Source organism: Dipodomys ordii, unplaced genomic scaffold (genome assembly GCF_000151885.1).
Source record: "Dipodomys ordii isolate 6190 unplaced genomic scaffold, Dord_2.0 Scaffold107, whole genome shotgun sequence".
Lineage (NCBI taxonomy): Eukaryota > Metazoa > Chordata > Mammalia > Rodentia > Heteromyidae > Dipodomys > Dipodomys ordii.
Genome location: NW_012267323.1, coordinates 2,561,640 through 2,576,955, shown reverse-complemented (window position 1 = coordinate 2,576,955; position 15,316 = coordinate 2,561,640). Strand labels below are relative to the sequence as shown.

At 41.1% G+C, this 15,316-nt stretch overlaps 1 protein-coding gene across 1 annotated transcript in view; it reads left to right on the top strand.

The window, feature by feature from the left end:
* The window catches only part of Dock3 (dedicator of cytokinesis 3), a 187,819-nt gene that overhangs the window by 21,227 nt on the left and 151,276 nt on the right, over positions 1–15,316 (top strand). Inside the window, exon 3 of the mRNA XM_013028052.1 lies at positions 5,349–5,432. Coding sequence (XP_012883506.1) covers positions 5,349–5,432 — 84 coding nt within the window. The remainder of the gene's footprint in view (positions 1–5,348; positions 5,433–15,316) is intronic.

Genomic DNA, 15,316 nt, shown 5'->3' with positions numbered 1-15,316 from the left:
ATGAATTTACAATCTGACTATGTAAAATTTCCCTTTCCTTCAGATCCACACCAACACTTTTTTTTCTTGATGATAGCCTTTATTTATTTATTTTCTTTCTTTTTGGTTGGTCATGGAGCTTGAACTTGGGGCCTTGGGTACTGCCCCTCAGCTTTTCAGCTCAGTGCAAGCTCTCTACCACTTGGGCCACAGTGCCACTTCCGAATTTTTTTTTTTGGTCCGGTCGTGGGGCCTGAACTCTGGGCCTGGGTGCTGTCCCTCAGCTCTTCAGCTCAAGGCTAGCACTCTACCACTAGAGCCACAGCGCCACTTCCGGCTTTTTTCTTTTTGCTTATGTGGTGCTGAGAAATTGAACCCAGGGCCTCAGGCATACAAGGCAAGCACTCTACTACTGAGCCACCTTCCCAGCCCCCCACTTCTGATTTTCTGAGTGGTTTATTGGAGATAAGAGTCTCCCGGACTTTCCTCCCCAGGCTGGCTTTGAACTGTTATCCTCAGATCTCAGCCTCCTGAGTAGCTAGGATGACAGGCGTGAGCCACCAGCACCCGGCTTTTTTTTTTTTTTTTTGTCTTGGGGCTTGAATTCTGCGTCTGGTCACTGTCCCTCAGGTCTTCAGTTTAAGGCTTGAGCCACAGTGCCACTTCTGGCTTTTTCTGTTTATGTGGTGCTGTGGAATGGAACCCAGGGCCTCATGCAAGCTAGGCAAGCCACTCTACCACTGACCTACCTTCCCAGCCCTGATAGCCATTGTTTAGATGAACTTAAGATGCAGTCTTAGTGTAGTTCAGATTTATATTTCCTTGATAAGGATGTCAAACATTTTCCCTTGAACCACATCTGTAGCATCCTATGTATGAATGCCTCCATGGCTGAACAGGAGGGAACACTTCCTTACATGTCTATGAGAAAAGTGCCCCCTGGATGAATTCTCTTCTCAAAATATTTATACATCCATTCATTTTATTTTGTCACACATGGGGCTTGGACTCTGGGCCTGGGCGATATCTCTGAACTCTTCAGCTCACAGCAAGTGCTCTACCACTTGAGCCACAGCACCACTTCTGGTTTTCTGATATTTAATTGGAGATGAGTCTCATGGACTTTTCCTGCTCGGGGCTGGCTGAACTGTGATCCTCAGATCTCAGCCTCCTGAGTAGCTAGGATTACACGAGTGAGCCACTGGTGCCCAGCTTCATTCATTATAAATTAACTATTTTGTAAGCCTTTTTGGGATGGTTTTTCACTACTGTGAATCAGCCAAGGTTGATTTTCAACTTGCTGTGTAGCTCAGTCTGTCCTATAGTCTTCATAGAAATTGATGAAACAATGCACATTATATTTATGAAACAACACAAAATACTTTTACAAAAGTAAAAGGCAGAACTAGTGGAAGTAAAAAAGAAAAGGAAAAGAGAATAAAGGAAGATTAAAAAAATAAGAGAAAATTAGAAAGAAGAGGCCAGTCTTTTGCAAGATAAAATCTAATTAGAGGGAAAAGTAGGGCATGGCAGCACATACCTATGATCTTAGTACTTGGGAGAAGGAGGTCAGAGGATTGTTAGGTCAAGACCGCTTGAGCTATTTGAGTAAGTTCCAGGTGGGGCCTGAGACACATAGACCCCATTTTACACACAAAAAAGGGGGTTGGGAGGAATGGGAAAAAAATTAATGTATCTTTAAGGTATGGAAAAGTAAGAAATGAAAAAGAGAGTAGATAAAAAGCTGGTTAAAAATTCCTCCTTGCCTCCTAACTCAGATTGGGTAATGCTACATTAGAGTCCACCTGTTCTCAGTTGTGCAGCTGGTGTAGTCTGTTTCGAATGTCTCTTGTGAAAGTCTAGGAGTCAAAACTGGTTAGGGCCATATACAGTTTTCCCCTTCTGTCTCTTATTGGATCCGTTAAGAGAATGGTGGTCAGGTTCTTGTTTTCTTAAGGGAGGCTTTTGGATGTATACTTGGAGGTGAGGTGAATGACTATGCTGCCATTCTGGGCTCTTCTTGCCTGTCTAATTTGGGTGGTGTTTAGACTGAACTGGGCGGGTGTTTACTGTCTCCTGAAGCTCTTGGTCTGTTTGGCCAGCTGTGCAGTGAAAATATGGAGCACAGCGATTCCTTTTTTTTCTGATGGTGTTTCGGGGGTGTGTGGGAAGCACTGTTTGGACATAATTTTGAGCAGGATGAGTCTAGACTGAACATATCTTTGAAAAGCTCAGAGGGTGGGGGGCTTTTCAAACACTGAGTTCTGTAGTGGGAGAAGATGCTACGAGAACCATGTAATCTGTGTCACTTGGCACAGTCACATAGGGCTATTTCTTGATGTTATATTGGTTTCCTATTTACAGAGAGCCGGACCACCCACCACTACACTTTGTAGTCTATTTCTATCATAGTCTGTGCTCTTTAGAGCCCACATATCTTGGTGAGTTTGTTTCAGATATCCCCTTCAGCCAAGTAGTCCTCTCTTACCTAGTCAACTCATCATAATTTCAATAGGGACACTGAATTGAGATAATTCAATGCCTTCTGGTTTTTAGAGAGGTTTATTCCTTAATAGGATTCCTCTGGAGAAGGATATAGTCTTCTGAGCAGTGCACTGGATTTTTATTCTAATTATTTTAAAACTTAATTTTATTGTTATCATCATGGTGTTACACAGAGGGGTTACAATCCTATAAGTCAGGTAATGGGTATAGCTCTTGGACGAATCTCTAGTGTTAGCTTGTGCAGATGAGTCACTGTCAGACCAAATCCCTAAACAACCTAAAATGGTTAAGAACCATCATGGTAGGAGTGCTGGTCAACTGCCAGTATAGGGGGGTGGATTGTGCTCTTGGCATACCAAAAAGTGCATAAGATATATCTTTAAGTTCCTTGGCCCCAACAGGGGAAGCTCATACTGAAGTTACCAAATGCTTTACATTTTTCTCTGTTTTGTTCTCCTAATTCTCCATGTGATTTAGGCTTGTAGTCACTTCTGAATTAATTACCAGAGTTCTCCCTTTCTCTTCATTGGATATGGGTTCTTCTTTAAGCGTTGGCCATTTTTATTTATTTATTTATTTATTTTTTGTTGGTCGTGTGGCTTGAACTCTGGGTCTGGGCTCTGTCTCTCAGCTCTTCAGCTCAAGGTTGGCACTCCACTTGAGCCAGGGCATCACTTCCGGCTTTTTTTGTTTGTGGTACTTGCAAGGCAAGCACTCTACCACTGAGCCATCTTCCCAGCCCCTTTTGTTTGATTTTGATAGTGTATATTTTTTTCTTTTGTGCTGGAACTGGGACCTGAACTCAGGGCCTAGGCACTGTGGGTGAACTTTTTTGCTCAACACTGGCACTCAACCACTTGAATGGTTAATTAGAGATAAGAATCCCAGGAACTATCTTGCCCAGGCTTTGAACTTCCATCCTAATTTCTCAAGCTTCTGAGTAGTTAGGTGTCTAGATGTGAGCCACTGCCACCCAGCTTGATACTAGGGTTTGAATTCAGGGCCTTAGGATTGCCACCATTTGAGCCACACCTCCAGCTCTTTTTTGCCTTAGTTATTTTTTCAGACTATGATCTTCTGTGGCCTCTTGTGTAGTTGGGATCCTAGCATGCTTCACTACACCTGTTAACTGAAATAGGGTCTCAATAATTTTTTGACTGAGTGAGCCTTGAACCAATCTCTGTCTCCCAAGTAGCAAAGATTATAGGCATGAACCACTAGGCCCTGATGGGTTTGACTTTTTCAGTTTCAAAGTTTAGCAAAGGCTATGGTATTAGCTCTTCATTGCTGTGACAAATACCTGAGAGAAACAATTTAAAAGGATAAAGGAGCCGGGCGCTGGTGGCTCACACCTGTAATCCTAGCTACTCAGGAGGCTGAGATCTGAGGATCGCGGTTCAAAGCCAGCCCGGGCAGGAGAGACCGGACTCCTATCTCCAATAAACCACCAGAAAACCGGAAGTGGCGCTGTAGCTCAAGTGGTAGAGCACTCGCCTTGAGCTGAAGAGCTGAGGGACAGCGCCCAGGCCCAGAGTTCAAGCCCCACGACCGACAAAAAAAAAAAAAAAAAAGGATAAAGGATCTATTTTAGCTCACAGTTTGAGAAATTTTAGTCAAGGTCAGCTGGGTCTATTCTTTTGGGTCTGAGGTGAGGCAGAATGTTATGGCAGTAGAAGCATGTGGCAGAGGACATTGCTTTATACTATGACTGCCAGGAAGTAGAAAGTGAGATTGAGAAGAAGGGCCATAGAACAAGACACATTCTTTTTTTTTGTTTTGTTTTGTTTTTGGTCGTGGGACCTGAACTCTGGGCTTGGGCGCTGTCCCTCAGCTCTTCAGCTCAAGGCTAGCACTCTACCACTTGAGCCACAGGACCACTTCCAGCTTTTTCTGCTTATGTGGTGCTGCGGGATCAAACCCAGAGCCTCAAGCATGCGAGGCAAGCACTCTACCACTGAGCCACCTTCCCAGCCCCGACACATTCTTAAAAAAGGAACATCCACCCAAGAGACATATTTTCTTCAAGCCTCACTTCCTAATATTTCCATCACCTTCCAAAATTACAAATCCATCAGTGGATTAATCTATTGATGAAGTCAGAACCTTGAAGAGCCAGACACTTTCCAAAAAGAGGCAGTCACTTTTCCAAACCTTTGATACATGAGCCTTTTGGGGTGTGGAATGCTTTATATCTAAACCAAAGGAACTCTCTAGTCCATCCTTTTAGCTCCTCACTCAAATGTCTGATTTTGAATGTCTATTTATAGTAGATTAAAATGCTCCCATTCTAATATTTTTGAAGAAATGGATGCATACTTGCCCAAAGAGGACACAGTGAACATAGGTCCTATTGAAGGGCATGAAATGTCTGTTTACAGAAATGTTTCATACATATACATAATGCACATACTACTCAAGAATATTAATTTTGCCATAATGAGCTTCACTGTCCTGTATATACCTTTTAAAATACATTGAAAGAGGCTGATATATTACAAAGGAGGGATTGATAGGGTAAGGAGATGCTGGGTGCTGGTGACTCATGCCTGTATTCCTAGCTGCTCTAGAGGCTGAGATCTGAGGATTTGGGTTCTAAGCCAGTCCGGGAAGAAATATTCATGAGACTTTTATCCCCAATTAACTGCTAAAAAGCTGGAAGTAGAGGTGCGGTTTAAGTGGTAGAGCTTCAGCCTTGAGTGTAAAATATAGCTAAAGGAAAGAGCCCTGGTGCTCTAAGTTCAAGTCCTGGTACCACCACCAAAAAGTAAAAATAAAAAATATGTATATTGAAAATTTAGTGTTTAATGGACTCTGAGCCTGAATATTTAAAAATGCTAATTGTATATTTATCCTTACTTTTCTAGTGATATGCAGTTTTCGAGGATCTGTCCCTCAAGGATTGGTTTTAGAAATAGGAGAAACAGTCCAGATTCTTGAAAAATGTGAAGGTAAGTATGGATCTACTCAACACATAAGTAGTGATCAATTCTGAAAGTATTATATCTTCATTTGTTCTCATAGCTTATCAGTAATCATTTTGAAGCCATATATAATCACATTATTAAATGCTGTTATAAAATCCTTCCTGATTTTGTTGAGCATTGAAGATATGAGGTGTTTTTGGTTGTTTTAGAACATGAATCTTACATATTATTGTCAAATGATTGTTTTTTATTCCCTACAAATAGATAACGTACCCATGCTTTTTCATTTTTGTTTTTCTGTCAGATGCTAGATATCTGTAGCTATAATTTTAAGGCCAAAATTATGTTCCAGTGATGTTTGGCTTGACTATTATCCTCTTCTGCCACATAGGTGAACAATTTTACTCAACATTTAGGCATTCTTGAAATATATGTTCTTCAAAATTATGTAGCAAGATTTATGGGAAAATAAAGTTAGAAATTACATGGAATCAGAGCCTTCAAAGAATTGATACTATGGGATATATATTTAGCAGTCCAGTATAGCAGATTGGCATAAATAGATGCCACCTGGTATTATGTAATGGAGAGAAACTGTTGTGATGTGGGTGTGGAGACAGAGTTCTAATACATTTGGAGTACTGTTAAGATACTGTGGCAGAAAGTATGTGATCCATGACACCGTGATCCAAGATATTTGTGAGTATATTTTTCTGGAAAGGATTCTCTGATACACAGTGCCTTTTCTGAAAACAATAGTATAAATCAATATTCATGATAAAAACGCTTATCAAAATAAGAATTGGACCTGACTCCAGGAATTGAAACCTCCTTGTACAACTACTTAATTAAAAATAAGGAAAAGAAGGTAATTTTCTCTTTTTTTTTTTGTTGTTGTTGTTGGTTGTGGGGCTTGAACTCTGAGGGTGTGTGTGTGTGTGTGTGTGTGTGTGTGTGTGTGTGTGTGTGTTGGTTATGGGGCTTGAACTCTGAGTGTGTGTGTGTATGTGTGTTTAATTGGTTGTGGGGCTTGAACTTGGCCTGGGCACTGTCCTTGAGCTTTTTTGCTCAAGGCTAGTGCTTTACCATTTGAGCCACAGCTCTGTTTCTGATTTTCTGGTGGTTAATTGGAGATAAAGAGTGTCATGAACTTTCTTACCTGGGTTGGCTTTCAAACCTCAATCCTCAGATCTCATCTTCCTGATTAGCTAGGATTACAGGTATGAGCCACCAGAGCCCAGCTCAACCCTTCTTAATACATTCTCTCTTTTTACTTGATGATTCATTCTCTCTTTCTTCCTCCTCCTCTCTCCTCTCTCTCTCCTGTCTCTCTGTTTCTCTCTCCTGTCTCCTCTCTCTCTCTTTCTCGTTGGTCATGGGCCTTGAACTCAGGGCCTGGGCACTGTCCCTGAAGCTCTTTTGCTCAAGGCTAGTGCTGTAACACTTTGAGCCACAGAGTCACTTCTAGTTTTCTGGTGGTTAATTGGAGATAAGAGTCTCATGGACTTTCAAAACTGCAATCCTTAGATCTTACCCACTAGAGTAGTAGCTAGGATTATAGGTGTGAGGCACCAGTGCCCAGCCTTTAATGATTCTTTACATTAATTTTTTTTTTTGTTCTTTGAATGGTCGACATAGTTTTTGTCTCTTGATTGTATTGCATTTGATTTTTTTTTTTTTTGTTGGTCGTGGGGCTTGAACTCTGGGCCTGGGCGCTGTCCCTCAGCTCTTCAGCTCAAGGCGAGCGCTCTACCACTTGAGCTACAGCCACTTCCAGTTTTCTGGTGGTTTATTGGAGATAGGAGTCTCACGGTCTCTCCTGCCCGGGCTGGCTTTGAACCACGATCCTCAGATCTCAGCCTCCTGAGTAGCTAGGATTACAGGCGTGAGCCACCAGCGCCTGGCTCATTTGATTTTTTTTTAAACTCTGGGCCTGGGCACTGTACCTCAGCTCTTCAGCTCTACCACTTGAGCCACAGTACCACTTCTGGTTTTCTGGTAGTTAATTAGAGGTAAAGAGTCTTGTGGCTGGGTGCCGGTGGCTCACACCTGTAATCCTAGCTACTCAGGAGGCTGAGATCTAAGGATCAGGGTTTAAAGCCAGCCTCTGCAGGAAAGGCCTGAGACTCTTTATTTCCAATTAAAAACCACTGGAAAACTGGAAGTGGTGCTATGGATAGAGCATTCGCCTTGAGCTGAAGAGTGCGGGGACAGCGCCCAAGCCCAGAGTTCAAGCCCCACAACAGACAAAAAAAAAGAGTCTTGTGGACATTTGTGGACATTCCTGCCTGGGCTGACTTTGACTTGCATTCCTCAGATTTCAGCTTCCTGAGTAGCTAGGATTACAGTGTGAGCCACTGGTGCTCAGCTTCTGTTGTCAGAGTTTTCACATTAGATGATACAGCCAGATCTCTGTATAGTGAGTCATAAGGTGCATAAACTTTACCCATGCATTTGGCACTTTTAGCTAACTTTAGCTAACCTTAAATATGAGGTGACAAACAAGGATAGAAGACAAGTGAGGATGCATCTTTAAAAATGGCTACTTCTACCAAAAATAATAAAGAGGAAAAGAAAAAAATCAGTATATCAGCTGGATGTAGAGCTTCACATTTTTAATCCTAACTACTCAGGAAGCTGAAATCAGGAGGCTTGCAATTCAAGGCTAGCTAGTCTGGGAAAAAAGTTAATGAAACCACCATCTCAACCAATAAAAGGCTAGATATGGTGTTGTAGTAGGAAGTATAAATAGGTGAATAGTGGTCTAACTTGGCCCGGACAAAATGGAAGACCCTATTAAAAAAATTAGAAAAGCAAAAAAGGCTATGGGTGTGAGTCAGGTGGTGAAGTGCCTGTCTAGCAAGTTCAAGGTCCTGAGTTCAACCCCAGTACTGCCAAAAAAAAGGAAAGAAAAATCAGTATCTTGAACTACATGAGTCAGGTAATGACTGCATTTCTTTTCATACAGTATCTTCTGTTCCCTCACTTTCTCCCAGTCCCTCCCTCCCATCTCCACCCATGAGTTGTATAGTTGGCTTTTATCAGTGTCCAGTGAACCCCACTACTGCACTTCCTCACCCTTTTCCCTTGGGTTCTGTGTCCTCCCACAGATATTCATGTGAACAAACACACCCTACATAGGTTAAGAATACAGAATCATCTGAAAAAGAAAAAACAAATTAAGAAAAAAGTCCTTTCCTTCCATATCTTTGGAATTCATTTCAGCATGTATATTATTTTATATACATATAAAGAGGCATTTCAGTATTACGCCTTTGTGATTCTTTCCTAAAGCTATCTTCTTTTGGTCTCACTGTGTATGAGTATGTAGCATCCTGTATAATTGTCATATCCCTGTGTGTTTTAGATCGAACTTCCACATATCAGGGAGACCATGCGCTGTTTGACTCACTGAGCTTGGCTTACCTCCCTTATCATGATTTGTTTTAGTTCCATCTATTTTCCTGCAAATGACATTGTTTTATTCTTCCTATTGGCTGTGTAAAATTCCATTGTGAATAGGTACCACATTTCTTGGATCCACTCATCTATTGTAGGGCATCTGGGTTGTTTCCGTATTTTGGCTATTGTGAATAGTGCAGCAATGAACATGGATGTTCAGGTGTCCTTATTATATCCTGGCTCATGATGTTCAGGGTAGATGCCCAGAAGTGGTATGGCTGGGTCATAGGTAAGGCCTATGTTTAGTTTTTTGAAGAAGCTCCAGACTGCTTTCCAGAGTGGTTGTACTAGTTACATTCCCACCAACAGCGCAGTAGGGTTCCTTTTCCCCCACATCCCCACCAGCATTTGTTGTGGTTTGAGTTCACAATGTTGGCCAATCTTATTGGGATGAGGTGGAATCCTAAGGTTGTTTTGATTTGCATTTCTTTTGTGTCTAGGGATGATGAACATTTCTTCATGTATTTCTTTGCTATTCTTCCTTCGTCTGAGATATCTCTCCTTAGCTCCCTTGCCCGTTTAGTGATTGGTTTATTAGGTTTGAGAGGGGTTAGATTCTTGAGTTCCAGTATATATTGGATATTAGGCTTTTCTCTGATATATTGCTAGTAAAGATCTTTTCCCAGTTGGTTGTCTGTCTTTCTAGTTTAGTAACTATGTCCTTGGCTGTGCAGAAACTTTTTAAGTAGTTCCACTTGTCTAATATCCCTCCTCTCTATTGTACCCTAGAACTTTATTCACGTAGTTCCTGCCTATGACTGTAAGTCTAATGCTTCTCCTACTCACTCTTGCTGTAGTTTTGGAGTTTTGGGTCAGACATTGAGGTCTTTGGTCCAACTTTAACTGATATTAGTGCATAGTGACAAGCAGGAATCTACTTTTAGTTTTCTGCATATGGCTGTCCAGTGTTCCCAACACCAGTTGTTGAAGAGGCTATTTTTCCCCCACTGTGTATATTTGGCTCCCTTATCAAATATCAGATAGCTGTAAGTATATGACTTTATTTCTGGGTCTTAGTCTAATCTATTCTATGATCTTTCTATATAGTTACTGTGTATATTTGGCTCCCTTATCAAATATCAGATAGCTGTAAGTATATGACTTTATTTCTGGGTCTTAGTCTAATCTATTCTATGATCTTTCTATATAGTTTTGTGCCAATAACAAGCTATTTTTGTTAATATGGCTCTGTAGTACAGTTTGAGGTCTGGTATTGTGATGCATTGCTTTTTTTTCTTTTTGCCTAGAATTGCTTTGACTATTCTAGGTCTTTTGTTGTTCCATATGAATTTTTGGATTGTTTTCTCTCTCTCTCTTTTGCCAGTCCTGGCTTGAACTCAGAGCCTAGGCACTGTTCCTGAGCTTCTTTTGCTCAAGGCTAGGACTCTACCGTTTGAGCCACAGTTCTGCATCTGGCTTTTTCTGTTTATGTGGTACTGAGGAATCAAACCTAGGGGGGCGGGGGGGGATAGGGAGGGGTTCATGTATGTTAGGCAAGCACTACCACTAAGCCACATTCCCAGCCCTGGATTGTTTTCTCTATCTCAGTTAAAAAAAAAAAGTCATTGGGATTTTGATAGGGATTACATTGAATTTATATGTCATATTTGGAATATGGTGATTTTCACAATATTAATTCTACCTATCCATGAAAAGGAAAGTTTTTTCATTTTCTGGTGTCCTTTTTGATTCCTTTCCCATTTCCCCTTTCCCCTTTTCCCTTTCCTCTTTCCTTTCCTTTCCTTTCCTTTTTCTGGTCTGGTCATGGGGCCTGAACTATGGACCTGAGTGCTGTCCCTCAGTTCTTCAGCTCAAGGCTAGCATTCTATCACTTGAGCCACAGCTCCACTTCCTGCTTTTTTTTTTTTTTTTTTGCTTATGTGGTGCTGAGGAATCAAACCCAAGGCCACATGCATGCAAGGCAAGCGCTCTACAATGGAGCCACCTTCCCAGCCTTTCTTTGATTTATTTCTTCAGATTTTTATAGTTTTTGCTATAAAGATCTTTTACATCTTTGGTTAGGTTAATTCCTAGTTTTTTTTTTTTTGAGGCTATTGCAAATGGAGTTGTTATCCTATTTCCTTTCTACTTGTACATTGTTGACATACAGAAAGGCTCCTGATTTTTGTGGGTTAATTTTATATCCTACTACTTTGCCAAAGTGGTTGATCAGTTCTAGGAGCTTGGAGATAGTTTTTTTGTTCCTTCAGGTATAAGATCATGTCATTTGCAAATAGGGATAGTTTGATTTCTTTCCCTATGTGAATCCCTTTTATGTTCTTTTCTTGCCTTATTGCTCTGGCTAGAAATTCCAGAACTATATTGAAGGTGAGTGGAGAGAGTGGACATTGTTACATTGTTAAATTGTTTCCGATTTTAGGAGGATAGTTTCCCCATTCAGTATAATGTTGGCTGTTGGTCTGTCATATATAGCCTTATTTTATTTTTTATTTTTTTGGTCAGTCGTGGGGCTTGAACTCTGGGCCTGGGCACTGTCCCTCAGCTCTTCAGCTGAAAGCTAGCACTTGAGCCACAATGCCACTTCCAGTTTTCTGAGTAGTTTATTGGAGGTCAGAGTCTTAGGGACTTTCCTGCCTGGGTTGGCTTTGAACTGGGATCCTCAGATCTCAGCCTCCTGAGTAGCTAGAATTACAGATGTGAGCCACTGGGTGCCCAGCAGCCTTTGTTGTTTTAAGGAATATTCCTTCTATTCCTAGCTTCTCCAAAGTTTTCTTTTTTGTCGGTCCTGGGCGCTGAACTCTGGGCTAGGGCGCTGTCCCTCAGCTCTTCAGCTCAAGACTAGCGCTCTGCCACTTGAGCCTCAGTGCCACTTCAGGCTTTTTTCTGCTTATGTGGTGCTGAGGATTGAACCCAGGGCCTTATGCATGCGAGGCAAGCACTCTACCACTGAGCCAACTTGCCAGCTCCTCCAAAGCTTTTAGCATGAATATATATTGTATTTTGCAGAAGGCTTTTTCTATATCTGTTAAGATGATCATTGGTTTTTGTCTTTGGTTCTGTTGATGTGGTGAATTACATTTATTAATTTGTGTATGTTAAACCAGCCATGCATCTGTGGGATGAAGCCTTACTAGTCATAATGCATGATTTGTTTGATTTGTCTCTGGATTCTGTTGGCTAGTATTTTTTTTTTTTTTTTTGTGGTCATGGGGCTTGAACTTTGGGCCTGGGCACTGTCTCTTAGCTCTTCAGCTCAAGGCTAATGCTCTACCACTTGAGCTACAGTGCCACTTCCAGTTTTCTGGTGATTTATTGGCGATAAGAGTCTCACCTACTTTCCTGCCTGGGCTGGCTTTGAACCACAATCCTCAGATCTCAGCTTCCTGAATAGCTAGGATGACAGGCGTGAGCCACCAGCACTCAGCTGGCTAGTATTTTTATTTATTTATGTATTTATATATTTATTTTGGTCTGTCACGGGGCCTGAACTCTGTGCCTGGGCGCTGTCCCTCAGATCTTCAGCTCAAGGCTAGTGTTCTACCACTTGAGCCACAGAGCCACTTCTGGCTTTTTCCACTTAAGTGGTGCTGAGGTATCAAACCCACGACCTCTTGCATGCAAACCAAGCACTCTACCACTCAGCCACTTTCCCAGCCCCTAGCTAGTATTTTTTTTTTTGGGTTATAAAAGCCCTTTTATAAAGCCATTTTTAAACAAAACAAAAAAATTTACAAAAGGGAAAAAAAAGATACAGAAAAAGATTAACTTGCTCCATATGTCCCCAAAGGAGGGAGGAAAAAGTAAAGGGGACAATGCCAACATGCTCAACAATAATGGGTTCTTTTTCTTTTTAATACAAAATACAAGCAAAGGATACACATACTGAAAACAAAGCTCAGGAGCAGACACATAGTCCTGGAAACCTTTCAATAAAAGCAAAGCAGGAATTTGTTTTGTTTATGCAGATACATACAGAGACTGGGATATGTAAAAATTAAGTATCACAAAAGATCATCACACAAATTCTACCAATTCATGTTGTATCTATAATTCACGAACATGGTTAACAAAATCATGTTCACTTCAACCCCATTTCATTTAAATTAAAGGGAAAAAAACTTTTAAATGAAGTGGTTACAATCAAACTTTAACTTCCTTAGTACCATGCTGTAGATTTCAGCACTGTTAAGGTATTGCAAGAATGCCCAACCCTCCGGTGTCTGATCATGTATCTAGTGACATGGCAGGATGAATGAAAAAGGGGAGGCCTGGTTTCAGCCATGGACTAATGAATTAATACAGTTAAGCAGGTTCCTCTTTTACCCTTCCTGCTTAGAACAGAAAAGATTAAGGACTAAAACAAGACTGGGAGTTTTAGAGCTGGCATAATGCAGACTAAAAGATGAATCAAGGCAAACAATTACAGAGAACTTGGCTGCTGCTTAACCTGGTAAGTCTTAGTCTTTCCTTAAGTCTCATAGGAATTAGGTGTATAAGGTTTGCTGCAACACGTTCATGGTAAACAGACTTAAGTAGAGCTCTTATTTACAAATCTTCTAACAAATACTTCTGGAGAAAAAAAAAGGATTCACTAATTTTCAGAAGACAAAGGTTTAATTGCTAGACATATACAAATGCACTCACACACACACCCATACCCATACAATACTTCAGGGGTTTTTACACGTTATTTTAGGGCATAAACTGAGTACTGTACTCCCACACCCCACCAAAAAAGGAAAAAACAGAATCACAATTTTACCCCCCTCCCCCAATCTAGAAAACCCTCCCTCACCCCTGATGTACAAAGTGTCTGCACAACGGTGGCATTCTACCAGCCACACGGGGCATGCTCAAAACAGGTATCATCAGTTCCGCCACTCCACTAGCCTGGCTACAGACAGGTATATGGATGGGATTTTCCCAATAGTGGTTATCACAATCAGCACCACTGTGATAGCTAGTATTTTTTATTTGAAGAGCTTTACATCTGTTTTCAGATGTCTGTAGTTCTCTCTCTCTCTTTTTTTTGGTTGGATCTTTATCTTGATTCCAAACTCATTATTCCCTCTGTTTCTATTTCATGGATAAGCTTGAGGAGTATTTGTGTTAGTTCATCTTTAAATGTCTTAATAGAATTCAGCAGTGAATCCATCCGGGCCTGGGCTTTTCCTTATGGGAAGACTTCTGATTATTTCCTCAATCTCATCGGGTGTTATTGGCCCGTTAAACTAGTTAAAAGTGAGTATCTTGTGGGGAACTTTAAGCCTTTAAACACAAAGTAATGATACAAAGATGGAAATAGTAACTACCCTAGGATTTTATATATATGTACACACACACACAAACACATACACACACCCTATATGTGTGTGTGTATATATACACATACATACACTTTATATACATATACATATATTTCTTATATATATATATATATATATCCATCCATATATAAACAGACACACATTTATGCATACATCAAATCACATGGTATTTCATACATTTGTACAATTTTTTATTAAAATAAATTAAAAAGTGAGATGTTGATAACACACTGATTGCTAGAGGCTATGGGAGAATAGATGTAATATTTAGAGAGCAGCCACCCTCTGAGTTGGATGACTCTGGAAAGGCCGTGAAGTTGCAGTAGCAAACAGTACCATACCAAAAAAAAAAAAAAAAAAACCAAAACAGTAACAACCACAAAAAAATTTGGGAAGCAGAACAGAAGGAGAAAAAGTCTATTCCAGGGGGCAGAGTGCCCACTGTGGTTGGTATGTAAAGCTGTAGGGGACAGGGTCCAAGGTGAAAGAAAGAGCAAGAGAACATACATTGTGGCCAGAATTAAAATAACCCAGATATTTGGAGAGCAGCATGGAGAAAGGGGTAGGGAAAGGGAGAGAGACAGAGCCCCTGATCTTGAGAGTCCCTGTGAGTTGCCTCAGTAAGTGGGCTAGGCAGAAACCTGTGACACAGGGAGGTGGCAAGAATGAAAGAAAGAACGACAAACTCACAATGAACCCCTGATTTCAGGCCAGAGGCTTGAAGTCTACATAGCATATAGGCATGGGGAAAGTTCTCTCCTCTTCTTGGCATTTGGTTGTGGTACAGTAGAGGTAGGTCATTTAGAAAGGATCCTCTCTGAATCTGTGGTTTTAGGAATCCAGAGCAAGGGCCAGGCACTTAATCCACTGTTGGACTAGTTGCAGGGAATTTGAGTCAGAACCATGGAGAGCTCCTCACATAGCAAACTGGCCAAAGTCCCACAGGACTGGAGTAAAAAAAGCCTCTTCCCTTTCATCTTAGCTAGCCATCAAGCTAGCTACCAGAGCTCCAGGGATGAGGAAGGATCAGGGACACTTTATTATGGGAAGAGCTTGTTTTGAAAAGTTGGAGACCTGGAGGGCAGAGAACATGGGGCAGAATTAGCCACCATGGAGTTAGTCACTTTGTATTAGGCTTTCCTGCCCCACAGACAGACA